Source organism: Pyrus communis, chromosome 7 (assembly GCF_041283825.1).
Source record: "Pyrus communis isolate YQ-2024b chromosome 7, ASM4128382v1, whole genome shotgun sequence".
In the NCBI taxonomy this organism is placed as follows: domain Eukaryota; kingdom Viridiplantae; phylum Streptophyta; class Magnoliopsida; order Rosales; family Rosaceae; genus Pyrus; species Pyrus communis.
Window position 1 is genome coordinate 28,327,701 of NC_142571.1, and position 13,637 is coordinate 28,341,337.

The 13,637-nt window shown below is 38.1% G+C and overlaps 2 protein-coding genes and 2 pseudogenes across 9 annotated transcripts; 3 read left to right on the forward strand and 1 right to left on the reverse strand.

Annotated features, from left to right (window-relative positions):
- The first annotated feature begins 2,705 nt into the window (after positions 1-2,705).
- Positions 2,706-3,652, forward strand: LOC137734523 (LOB domain-containing protein 23-like). The gene is made up of 2 exons (XM_088696931.1): positions 2,706-2,975; positions 3,210-3,652. Exons 1-2 carry the CDS (start codon positions 2,823-2,825, stop codon positions 3,522-3,524), a joined length of 468 nt encoding a protein of 155 aa, XP_088553057.1. The 5' UTR covers positions 2,706-2,822; the 3' UTR covers positions 3,525-3,652.
- LOC137735644 (protein DETOXIFICATION 49 pseudogene) lies at positions 3,516-6,053 on the reverse strand (annotated as a pseudogene).
- Positions 3,665-4,674, forward strand: LOC137735645 (protein DETOXIFICATION 49 pseudogene; annotated as a pseudogene).
- A 1,141-nt stretch (positions 6,054-7,194) lies between the features above and the next one.
- Positions 7,195-11,552, forward strand: LOC137734129 (serine/arginine-rich splicing factor RS41). Of its 8 annotated transcripts, none has more exons than XM_088696937.1 (7): positions 7,230-7,311; positions 8,150-8,258; positions 9,045-9,659; positions 9,876-9,988; positions 10,094-10,329; positions 10,438-11,172; positions 11,269-11,552. In XM_088696937.1, the coding sequence occupies exons 4-7, from the start codon at positions 9,893-9,895 to the stop codon at positions 11,294-11,296; spliced, it is 1,095 nt and encodes a 364-aa protein (XP_088553063.1). In that variant the 5' UTR covers positions 7,230-7,311; positions 8,150-8,258; positions 9,045-9,659; positions 9,876-9,892; the 3' UTR covers positions 11,297-11,552. The 8 variants fall into 8 exon arrangements, with proteins under 8 accessions (XP_068329523.2, XP_068329522.2, XP_088553063.1 ...); XM_088696936.1 differs by having other exon boundaries at positions 9,323-9,659; positions 9,876-9,997; XM_088696938.1 differs by having other exon boundaries at positions 9,323-9,659.
- The last annotated feature ends 2,085 nt before the right edge of the window (positions 11,553-13,637 follow it).

Genomic DNA, 13,637 nt, shown 5'->3' on the forward strand with positions numbered 1-13,637 from the left:
TCGCTGTACCTGAAATTACAACAGCAAATGGGAGCATCCCCAATCAATGCCTCTGTATTTCAACCATCCTCAGTTGGGATTGATAGAAATACCATTAATCTCCTTGGCTTGATCCAATGCCCTAATTATCAGCAATCTTCAAGAAGCAGCAACACCATGAGATCCGTGACTCAACTTATCGGTTCGGGGCAGTCTCGTCTGCTGAACCCTATTACTCAAGCTAATCTTCTCCGCCACCAACCATGGGTTGGAAATGTGAATCATCAGCTGCTTTCTCAAGTAAGTCGCCGCCCAGGGGATTTTGGAAAGCAACAACTGATGAACAATCATGGATCAAGTGGAGGCATGTCTTCTAATTCTGCCGATATTACTGGACTTACCACCAATAATATTCTTGCAAGTAATTTGATCCAAATGTTCCCACAAGTAAAGCAGCAGGGAATTTTCACCAATAACAACCCATTCAGCTACAACCTTGGCACATCTGGAATTCAGAACAATTTTACTATTCAGCAGCTGATTGGTAACTTTTCTGGAACCCACCCTAATTGCAGATCTGAGATATTGAGAAAACTCAATAATCTCAATGGGACTGGTGGACTTTCATCAAATGGGTTTAACTTCAACAATGAGATTATCAATGGCTTGACCAATGGGGTTCGAAACGTGAGTCTGAGTGGTACTACTGCACCAATGGCTACCTTAGGAGGTTCTTCGTCATCGTCGTCTTCTGCTGGGTTTGAGACTAGCACTACTACTTCTAGTGCATATCAGTTTCTAAAAGTTTTCAATAAGAACAAAGAAGATCAGCAGAAAAATGTTTCCGTGTTGCCACCCCCAGCTGAGAATAACGATAATAATAGTACTACTGCTCCTACATTGGTCAACAAGAATAGTATGTCTCCTGAACAAGAACTGGACAAAACTCTTGATGATTTGATGATTAGTAATCTTTTCATGGACCAGCATAACAACTATCAGCCTTCTTCTTCTCAGGTACATATAAAACCCTAAACCCTAAAGATCTTTCTTTTCTTTTCTACTGTTTTCTCACCAAATTGTCTGCTTCAATGTGTGCAGCAAAAAGGTGGAGATCAAGATCAACTTCCTCCCGACTTCTCAAGTTTCTTGTATCCAGTTGAAGTGCCAGACGCTACTCCGAATCAAATGAACCCTAGTGCTGCAGACCAAGGTCTGGACACTGCTGTAAACAAAGTTTCCAACCCTTCTGCGAACCAAGGTCTGGGCACTGCTGTAAACAAAGTTTCCGACCCTTCTGCAGACCAGGTTCCAAACTCTAACTCTTCTGGCACATACCGTATCAAAGAAAATGCACCTAATGAACAATCTTGGAGCCAGGCATGCCTACTTCATTTCATATTTTATCACATACTCACGTGTGCACACGCACATTTACTCGATCATGGTACTAATTATATTGCTTACTCATTTCAACCCTTCCGTGGACCAGGTTCCAAACCCTAACTCTTCTGGCCCATACCATGTTGAAGAAAACGCACCTAATGAACAATCTTGGAGCCAGGCATGCATACTCATTTCATACTTTGAGCACATACACACACGCGTGCGCATGGACACACAATGGATTTGATCATGATACTAAACATATATTGTGTCTATGTGCAGCAGCACGGAGGTGATCAACAAGTCCTCAACCCCGAATTCAGAGGCAACGTCTTTTACCCAGAGGACTATAACATGTTATCTGAGACACCACTCCCTTTTCCGGCAAGTCAAGAATTCAATTTATAGCTACCACTTATACGATTTGACATAGTATCTCTGATAAGTTTTGCTAATGAACATTTTGGTTATTTCACTTGTGTTCTTTGCAGGATTGTGACCATGATTTCCTGAATGCCCTACTGGGTGATGGTCTTTAAGCTGTATTGAAGGGAGTTAAAAGCGAGCAAGATTGATCCAAATCCAGTCTCGGAGAAATTTATTTACTTATTTTGATTGGATTTAGATAATAGGTCTGGCTTGCTTCAATGTAATAGTAATAGTGTTTGATAAATAAGTTGAACTTCGGCCATGTAATAATTATGTAGTTTGCTAGACAAGTGAACTTTGGCTATCTTGCAAAGTTGAACTTTGGCTATCTAGTTAAGTTGTATTTTGAAAATAAAATAAAGACCTAGTATGCTTTACTTTTTAAGAAATTTGACATGTTTACTCTCTTTCAAAGAAAAACATCAAGACGACTAGAATGTTTCCTTATTTTTCTATCAGTTACGTGATGAATGAAATAGAAATACGTGCTCTCTTTTATTATACATTAGCCCTCTTCTTTCACAAACAATTTCACTTACGAGATTGAGAAGAATTGGGCTATGGTGGCAAGGCTTATAGAGCAAACAAATTAAATTGAGTAAGGCCCATATTAAGCCTAGTCTCATCAAATTATGGTATAAAAGTCGGACAAAATTTGGTCAACTCTTCTATGGTTAGCCACCTAATATGACAAATGCGGTTTAGAGCCAATCTGACTTTTCAATGTATTGGAAGAAAATGTTGTGATCAGCAAAAATATCTAGAAGGAGAAACCAAACGCTAATTAAAAGTCTAGGATTATCATCCTAATCAAATTTCCTCAATAATCCTCAATTTGCCAATAAAAAAGTAGCCGTTGGAAAAATCTTTCCAAAGCTACACCAATTTCCCTCAATACAAATAGCGTGCGTATCTTTACCTTTTCAAAAGCTAACTCACAACAATCTTTTCTAAGATTTTCTTCCTCCGATAAGATTGAAAAAAAATCTATTAGGGTGAGATTTTGATCCTTCTCTAGATTTTGAATCATGATATCTGATCGTTGTGCAGCTTGCAAGTATCTGAGAAGAAGATGTCCTTCCGATTGCATCTTCTCTTCGTATTTTCCTCCAAATAATCCTCAAAGATTTGCTTCTGTTCATAGGATCTATGGTGCCAGCAATGTTTCCAAAATGCTCCAGGTACATAATCCTACTCTAGAAACGTAATAAATGCAATTATATTTCTCAAACTCGTAAGATTTCTTCTTTATTGTGTTATAATGGATTCAAGTGCGTGGCAACATAAATCGTCGCACTTGGATTTGTTTTTTAGAGAGTCTGAATAGCAGTCATTTCTTAATTATGAACTTAAGAGAAATTAATCTTGTATTGATGGGATGATTGACTTTGGTTTTTCTTCTTATGATTTATCAGCAACTACCAGATCATCTGAGAGCTAAAGCAGCAGATACTTTGTGTTATGAAGCTGAATGTAGAATACAAGATTCAGTTTATTGTTGTGTTAAGACTATTTTTCAATTGCATCAAGAAATTCACAACGCAAAATGCCAATTAGCTAAAACACGAGTTGAGATCGCCCTCACAAACTCTCGCAGAGGAAGAGGAGGACAAGAAAATCAAGTGAATCAAATGCAAGAAGTTCAGTCCAACTTAAATTTCTTTCCGGACCAAACCCATGTTGAGGCAACCCAATTTGGTTCTTCCTCCAAAGCTCCTTGGTTCAGTTGATTCTTTACTGTTTGCAAAAGAATAAAAAGGTTAACAAAATAATGAAATTCATTCCGATTCATTCCATGCAAATTAGCTATAAACTGCATTGTATCGTACTGGATGTTGTAAGATTAGTTCAGATTCATGAATAACCAAATACATTGCCTCTCCGCTGCAATGGCAATTCGACCATCATTGCCTCATCTCCATCAAAGACTCGGAGGATCCCAAAACCCTAACTTCCCCATTGATCTCCAAAACCATAACATCCCAACCAAGTACGGAAACTACAGTTCAATCCTCACAAAAAATCCCCTTTTTCTTTGGCTTTAAAAGAAGCCAATTGCATAGCTGCATAGTTTTCCCAATGATACGTATCGGTTTGTTGCTCTACTCAAGGTCAATCATCTCCATGCTCTTCATTGGCCGCCTTAGCGGGCGGGTCCCCCGCCATAGGCTTCGCCAACATCACCTGTTACTCCATCCTCCCTGGCCTCGCCATGGGAATGGAACCCATCTGCGGCAAGCTTTTGGTGCCAAAAAACACTCTGCTCGGCCTCTCTTTGCAGAGGACGGTCCTCCTCCGACTATTTACATCCTCACCAATTTCTCTTCTCTGGCTGAACATGAAGAAAATCCTTCTCATCTGCGGCCAGGACGAAGCGATCGCGAAGCTCAGTTGTACCTCCTCTGTTCTCTCCCTGATCTTCTCGCTCAATCTTTTCTCCACCTTCTGAGAATTTACCTCAGAAGTCAATCCATCACTCTGCCTCTCACATTGTGTGCAGCTCTTGCGATCATATCCTCTACATTTCCATCAACTATTTTCTCATTTTGCACCTCGATTTGGGAATCAAAGTTGTTGCTCTTAGTGAGGTGTGGTCTAACTACAACCCCGTGGCTTCCCTGATCATAACATCATCCACAAAAAACCTGGGGAGGGATTTCAGTGGAGTGTTTCAGAGAATGGTGGTGGTATGAGATCATGATCTTGTTCTGTGGATTGTTAATAAATCCGAAAGCCACCGTTGATTCAATGGGAGTTCTTCTAATTCAAACCACCGCTTTAATCTACATATTTCCTTCTTCCTTAAGCTTTAGTGTGTCCACGAGAGTCTGCAATGAAATCGGCAGGAACAACCCGAAAAGGGAGTGGTGTCTCAAATAACAGGTTTTAGTCCTATGATTCAAAGACGTTGCCTCTGAATTCGGGGTTGAGGACTTGTTGATCACCTCCCTGCCACTGCACACAGCCACAATATAATTAGTGTCCAGTCCTTGGTCCACAGCAGTGGGGTTTATTTGATTCGGAGTTGTGTCCGGCACTTGAACTGGATATAAGTACCTAACTTACCTGATAAACATAAACAATCTTCCTTGATTTCAGCTTTGCTTGGCTTGTCCTCCTCAACCCCGAATTCAGAGGCATCGTCTTTGAATCAGAGGACTAAAACCTGTTACTTGAGACACCACTCCCCTTTCGGGTTGCTGGCGCCAATTTCATTGTCGACTCCCGTGGAAACACTGAAGCTTAAGGAAGAAGGAAATATGTAGATTAAGGCGGCACTTTGATTTAAAACTCCCATTGAAGCAACGGTGGTTCTCAGATTTATTAACAATCCATGGAGCAAGGTCATGATCTCATACCACCACCATTCTAAACACACAGAAATGTAGCTAGGCACTGCTAAATTTAGAAGGGTCCTCATTTCTCTGAAACACTCCATTGACATCCCTCCCCAGGTTTTTCTGTAGACCGCAGAGAAGATGATGTATAAGATCAGGAAAGCTACGAGGTTGAAGTTAGACCAAACCCCACTAAAAACAACACCCTTGATTGCCAAATCGAGGTGCGAAACAAGAAAATAGTTTATGGGAATGTGGGGGATGATCGCCAGAGTTGCACACAATGAGAGGCAGAGTGATGGATTGACTTCTGAGGTAAATTCTCAGAGGGTGGAGAAAAGATTGAGCGAGAAGATCAGGGAGAGAACAGAGGAGGTACAACTGAGCTTCGGCAGCGATCGCTTCGTCCTCGCCGCAGATGAGGATAATTTTCTTCATGTTCAGCCAGGGAAGAGAAATGGGTAAGGATGTAAATAGTAAGAGGAGGACTGTCCTCTGCAAAGAGAGGCCGAGCAGAGCGTGTTTTCTGGCGCCAAAAGCTTGGCCGCAGATGAGTTCCATTCCCATGGCGAGGCCGGAGAGTATGTAGTAACCGGTGATGTTGGCGAAGCCCACGGCAAGGGACCCGTCCGCTACGGCGAGCTCACCAAGGCGGCCGAAGAAGAGCATGGAGATGATTGACCTTGAGTAAAGCAACAGGCCGGTAAGTATCATTGGGAAAGCTATGACAGCTATGGAATTGGCTTCTTTTAAAGCCAAAGAAAAATGGGATTCTTTGTGGGGATTGAACTGTAACTTCAGGACTTGTTTTAGTTGGGATGTTATGGTTTTGGAGATCAATGGGGAAGTGAGGGTTTTGGGATCCTCCGAGTCTTTGATGGAGATAAGGCAATGGTGGTCTGAACTGCCATTGAAGCAGTTGGATAGTAGTTAATGTAATGGATAGCTCCAAAGAAGCCGTCAGTGTTCATCCACGTATGCAATGCCAAATGGATAAACTTACTTACCATATCCGAAATGGTAAAAACTCTATGTTTTGATCTATGGTGCCAGCAATGTTAAAACTCCATGTCCGTAATATTTCTTCTTTTATTGTGTTATAATGTGGATTCAAGCAGGTGGCGACATAAATTGTTCCACTTGAACTTGTTTTTGAGAGAGTCTGAATATCAGCCGTTTCTTAATTATGAATTTAAGAGAAATCGATCTTGTATTAATGGGATGATTAACTTTGGTTTTTTCTCTTATGATTCGTCAGCAACTACCAGACTATATGAGAGTTGACATAGTAGAGACTTTGTGGTATGAAGCTGAATGTAGAATATAAGATTCTGTATACAGTTGTGTAAAGACAATTTTTTTTAATTATATCAAGAAATTCACAACGTAAATTGCCAATTAGCTAAAACACAAGTTGAGGTCGCCTTCATCAACTCTGGCGGAGTAGGACAAGTAAATCAAGTGCATCAAATGCAAGAAGTTCAGTCCAACTTGAATTTCTTTCCAGACCAAACCAATGCTGAGGCAACCCAATTTGGTTCTTCCTCCAAAGTTCCTTGGTTTATTTGATTCCTTATTGTTTGCAAAAGAATAAAAAGGTTACCAAAATATTACAGAGTAACATAAAGTATAACTTATATTTATTCGAAATTGATTAAAAGAGGACGAACACATTACTGTAGTGAACTGGTATAACTTACGTTTGCACATATTACAGAGTAACATAAAGTATATGATGTCACAATTGGCTAAAACCAATGGACTGAAGTTCCATTTTGGTTACAGTATTTTCAATTGTTACTATTCGACACTAGTTTATTAATTGTCGCAATTTAATTAGCACGCGATATGCATATGCCTGATGTTAAGATACTCCAATTTAGCCTCATGTATATTATTTGGAATCCGCGGAGATAATTTGGAATCCCGATATAACGCACGTGGGCTGTAAAATATCATTTTTGCCCCTGATATTAAATAATTGTGCATGTACGTGTGAAAGGGCCAAGTTTACAAATAATATAAAGTACGGGGCCCTTTTCACAAATATCAAAAACGTTGTTTTCTTTATCCCTACTATTTATTTATTCCACTCACGGGGGCTCTCAGTTCGGTCAAATCGAAGAAAGCATCACCTACTTCCTTCACGTCGCTCGCCTGCTACGGTTCCGAAGAGAAGGTACGAAACTCTCTGAAACCTGAATCTTAATTCTACGTGTCTCAATTTTCCGTTTGGTTCCCAAGAAAATTCGTAAAGAAACCAAAATCTTTTTTCTGCAGCTCAATTTGTTATCTTTCGTGCCGTTTCTGGAAAATAAATGGAGATCTGACTTATAGGGATTCTTTAGTTGTAGATCTGATTGCTCTGCGACTTAGGTGTTTGTTTTCTAGTTTCTTTGCTTAATTTATTGAAATTTGTGAGATTTTTTAGCGTTAATTATCCAATTGGTTTTCCTTTTTTGGTTATTAATTTGGATTTGTGTGTTCTTACATAATTTTCTTTGGTTGTATTTGAGACCGAGATCTTGTTTAGTGCAATTCTTAGCTGAATTTTTTTTTTCTTTAGCTAAATTAGGTTACGCATAGCTGAAGTTGCACAGGGAATATCAGTGAATTTGCTTGTAGGCATTGATTTTTTATTATTTGTGATATTTCTTGTGATTTGGAATAGCGGTTCTTGTATAAGATATGACCAGGGCTTTGTAATTTTTTTTTTAATTATTTGTGATATTTCTTGTGATTTGGAACTTGGTGAATGTAATTGTGAATTTAGCGGTTCTTGTATAAGATATGACCAGTGCTTTTTCACAATTGAAAGAATGTTTGGTGTCGGGTGGTGTTCTTTGAAATTATGTGCCCTTTGTTTATGTGATGTGGAATTTAGTGATGTTGGGTTTTCTTGTTCATTATTATCATTTGCATATTCTTTGATAGACTGGTCTTTTGCTCCACCGCATCACGTAAGGTGTGAAAGATTGTTTTCATGATTGATAACAGTTTATTTTCATTTATGCCAGAAAATGAAGCCAATTTTTTGTGGGAATTTTGAATATGATGCTCGACAGAATGAATTGGAGCGGCTGTTTGGTAGATATGGGAAAGTTGATAGGGTCGATATGAAGTCTGGTGAGTTGACCTTCTAGTTCTCTGTCTCTGTATTGTGCTTATTTCACTTGTGGCATCGACATTTAACCCTCTCCCTCACGTGATGCATCCGTTCTCCTCAAACATATTCAAAACATCCTCTACTTCACATGGTAAATCACTATGAAGCTGGATAGTCAGCTCAGATGTTGTATGAGATTTCATCCTCTAGTTTTGATCCTTAAAGAGTAAGAAGTCATTTTATTTCATTTGAACTAATGAATTGAAACCCAAAATGAGGACTGACTTCTAAATTCACATGGGCGAACAATATATATCTGTTTCAAAATTTTACCACACTTACAGCTTAGATTTGTGGTAAGATTTGAGTTGTGAAAGTGATTTTAGTGATTTTGGTAAATAAATTATTTCTAATTCCTTTGGGATCAAAATTAAAGGATGAATTCTAGTACAGCATTATTGACCAAAATATATATATATATATATATATATATATATATATATATTCTAACATGGCATCTTCAAAATTTTCAATTTCTTTGTTTCCAGAATTAACATGAATGATTGTAAACATGTTCTCGATTCGGCAATCTTGCATTCCTATTTCATCCAGCTTTGAGTTGGTTATTTAAAAGCAACTTTGATTTATCATGCATTGAGGTTCTTGGTTTACTAATTTGATTTTTGGAGGTTTGAGGGATGGACATCACTATAATTTGTTACTTTGTTCAAATTATTGTCTCTGCGAGGGGTCTGTTGAAGACAAGAAAACACTGGATTAAAATTGTGCATGCATGTAATCTGCAGTGAAATAAACTTATAGTAACAATCATATATCCCCCTGCGAGAATCAAAACTGGGTCTTACAGCGGAAAGGAAATTCAACCATGGCATGCCTGCATCTGTAGCCGTGGCACCTCAGATGTGCTGTTTCATCAGCAGTTTGACCGAATAATCATCTGGCTACATTCTCAGTGGCAGGAGTCTTCCTTGTTGAGTTACTGTGGGGGTTCCGGATACGTTTAAGAAAGAGCATGTATTTTTTGACGCATAAACCCCCATACTCAACATTTTCTTTGACGCAGGATTATCTTGGGATAACCATAATCCTCCAGGCTAGTGGATGGGCTCTTCAGAATTCTGTTTCTTGCTTGTGATGAGCTTCCTCTTCTTGTTTTCAAGAAGAGTCACTCTGATCGGCAATTGCACTACCGCCATCCCACGTTTTCCAGTCACAATTGCCTTTCATTCCTCATGACCTTCGCCCAGCCCTCAATCACAATTGAAACACTGCCATCCATGGCAGGGGCAGCCGATTAGATGGACCGATTAGATGGAGAAGGCACTCTCTTTACATTGACCCACCATGAGACATCCATTTTGGATTCTTGTCCCTTGACATCACTTAGTTCATTTTGCAAGGTCTGTTACTATTTTTATTGGTCCCTTAGTTTATAGATTTCCCTTAGGTTGCCTCACTGTTTAATTAGGATAGTATTTAGGTGGTTTGTATATTGTCGAAAGGAGCAATGCCGTCTCTTATTGAAGAATCCTTGTACGGGGGAATTCTTACCTTTGTTTGGCAAAAATACATGGCATTTGTTGTCAGTTCAGAATGTTGTACTTACTTCTTTACAGGGTTTGCTTTCATCTATATGGAGGATGAGAGAGATGCTGAATATGCCATTAGGGGACTTGACCGAAAAGAATTTGGTCGAAAAGGACGCAGGCTTCGTGTTGAATGGACGAAGGTAGCAAATGTAGGCCATTTTTATCACTATTTAATTTTGTCACTGTTTGTCAGTTGTTTTTTCAAGTTTGTCCTGGTTTTAGCACTTTGATGTTTTGTACTGTAGCAAGAACGTGGTGCTAGAAGACCTGGTGCATCAAGAAGATCTTCGACTAATACAAGACCTTCAAAGACCTTGTTTGTTATAAATTTTGATCCTTATCACACAAGGACCAAAGATTTGGAGAGGCATTTTGATTCATATGGGAAAATTGTCAGCGTAAGGATCAGAAGAAATTTTGCATTTGTTCAGTATGAGTCACAAGAGGATGCTACCAGGGCATTGGAAGCTACAAACATGAGGTGGATATCTCATTCTCACTCTCACTCTCTCTCTCTCTCTCTACTATATCTTTGTTCATTCTTCTGTATATTTGTGCATCTATTGGCCGATGATATGTGTTTTTGCAGCAAGCTGATGGATCGAGTTATATCGGTGGAATATGCAGTTCGTGATGACGATGAAAGAGGAGATGGATTTAGCCCTGACCGGAGAAGTCGTGATAGGTCTCCAGACAGAGGCCGTGATAGAAGAAGGTCCCCAAGCCCCTACAAAAGAGAGAGAGGTAGCCCTGATTATGGGCGAGGCCCTAGCCCTGGTCCCTACAGGAGAGAAAGGGGTAGTCCTGATTATGGACGTGGAGCAAGTCCTTATAGAAGGGAGAGAGTTAGTTCTGACTATGGCCGTGGGCGCAGCCCAAGTCCATATAGGAGGGACAGGTCTGATCATGGCCGCATCTCCAGTCGTAGTCCTAGAAAAGAGAGGGTGAGTGGTGACCGTGTTCGTGATCGTACCCGTAGTCCTTACGGAAGAGAGAGGCCTGGGGATGACAATGGCCATGGTCCCAGTCGTAGCCCATATAAGAGAGATAGGGTCAGTCCTGAAAATGGTCCCAGACGTAGTCCATATAAGAGAGAACGGGATGGTCCAAGGGATAGTCCTGAAAATGGCCGTCTCCCAAGCAGTAGTCCATATAAGAGAGAGAGGGTCAGTCCTGAACATGGTGGCCACAGCGGTAGTCCTTATGAAACAGAGAGGGCCAGCCCGGAAAATGGTCGTGTTGCAAGCCCAAATTCTGCGCCTGAAGCTAGGGATAGCCCCAACTATGGCGGGCCTGAAAGCCCCATGAATGAGAGATATAGCAGGTTTGAATTTCAATCGCACTAATCTGGATTATTAACCTTGTTTACCATCTACTCTTAGCTTCTGTTGTTTAACACACGGTCTTTTGTTAACTGCAGCCGTTCGCCCCAAGCTGAGGAGGAATGATATTGAAACTTGAGATGCTATTGAGTTTGTTGTTCCCCTGAAAACCACCGCGGAATCAAATCGTAATGCAACTTTGTAGTTTCTTATAGACTTTTTCATATTTGTAGCTTCTAGATTCTTTCTGCTCAAAAACTTAATGATGGAACTTATTATTTTGTTATTGAAGGAGAGTTGTAACACAGAATTAGCCGTCTGATATTTCGTGTTATTTTCGATTTCTTGATTGATCTGTATTTGAAGCAGGTTATTGTGTTTATATTTTTTTGTCGATTTGGTTGATTTATGTATATTCCTTGGCCAGCCTTGTGGGAACTTGGTTTTTATGGTTTGTACAGTTTGTGTTTTAGATATGGTGGGGATATGAGGTATAAGGGAAAGGAGGAAGAAGAATTATTCAAATCAAAATTAAGAAAGTAAAAGCAACTTGAGATAGGTTTTGATTTTTAGCCTTCGTTTTGTATAACTATCTTTGTTGATATCTCTAGATATCTTAGTCACTCTTCTATGTCCATCTCTTTCATATATCTTCTACACACATGCAGAAAATAGTTTTTGAATCATGACATGTTACATGCGATTTATACGTTTTAAATGTATTTATATGCGTAAATTGACAAAAGAAAAGTAAAATATTTGAGGTAAATAAGTAATATTAGATTATACTAGAAGAAATTCACATAATAAAATCGGTCTATTAAATTTATATTAAGAATAGAGAAAATAATATTTAATAAGCAACTAATTGAATTATATTATTGCTAGCTCATTATGAGGTACTAATTATTATAATAAAAAAAAACTGTACAAAAAAAATTAATTATTAAAAAATACTGTTAAAATGACGAAATACTCCTGCCACATTTGATGCATTATTTTGAGTTGCTTTTGAAGGTTTTTTTTTTAGGGGCATTTTGTCTAATTATTTTTGGTGAAGCTTGTGATACCAAAAAACACTATTCATTGGGCCATTGGCTTTATATATAACTAGCCTTCATGCACATGCGTGATATTCTTTAAATCACAGCGTGCTACGTGCGATTTACACGTTTAAATATATTTATATGCGTAAATTGACAAAAGGAAAGTCAAATATTTGAAATAAATGAATAATCTTAAATCATGCTAAAAGAAACCCCTCATAAAATAATTAAAGCAGTTGAATTCACATAATAAAATCAGTCTTTATAGAATTTACATTAAGAATAGAGAAAATAATATTTAATAAGCAATTAATTGAATCACATTATTGTTAGCCCATTGTGAGGCTAAGCTCACCCTCTCCTCCTTAGTGTAGATAATATCGTTTGTTAAAATAAAAAAACAAATCATTTGACAACTAATTTAATCACATTATTATCTACGTGCGAAATACTTTTTTTATAACCTGCATTACACGCCTTTTAAGATGTTTTGAACATGTTTAAAAATAGAAAAATTGAATCACATTATTGCTAGCCTATTGTGAGGTACTAATTAAAAAAAAAAAAGCACAAAAAATTTAATTATTAAAAAAAGCACTATTAAAATGACGAAAATACCCCTACCTTATTTGATGCATTATTTTGAGATGCCTTTGAAGTTTTTTTGTCTTGGGAGCATTTTTATCCAAATATTTTTGTTGAAGCTTGGTGTCGTAAAAAGCACTATTGACCTTTTGTGTTGGCTATATATAAAAAGATTTGAAAATTAATTTCATTCATGGATAAGTCTAAATGATTAAATATTATGTATTAACCAATTATACAAGTGTGTATATTTTATCAAATGACACTTTACTACAGTGACATAAAGCATTAATGTTTATTCACTCTGGTGGGGATTTGTTTTCACCGATCTTCTTTCCGTTAACATTTAACAATTTAATTCACTATCGCTATCGGTTGTTAAAAAATAAATAAAATAAATAAAAAACCTAAATTAGGCCTCCAGGCATAAACGCCGTATCAGACTTGTTAGTTATTGGGAGACTGGACGTGGATGTCTTTTAATCTTCTTTTTTTTTCAACACAAGGTATAGTAATTAACACTTAAAACAAAGTCATCATTCACTCTTTTTATTTCTTTGAACCATAAGATGTGCATGATGATTTTTTTTAATGTCAATAAAACTCCGTCTCTAAAATGCTTCGGGCCTAAATTTTTCCTATTATAGCACTATAGGCTTCTTAAAGACAATGCAGGATGATCCAAAAATGTTCCGGCCGGTAGAACTCTATTCTAACTACATTTTCAATGAAGTTTTAATGAAAAACTCACGGTATTATTCATTTTAATGAAAAATCATATTTTTATACTAAAAAGTCAATTCTGGTACTATTCACTTTACCCTTTATTTTGTCTT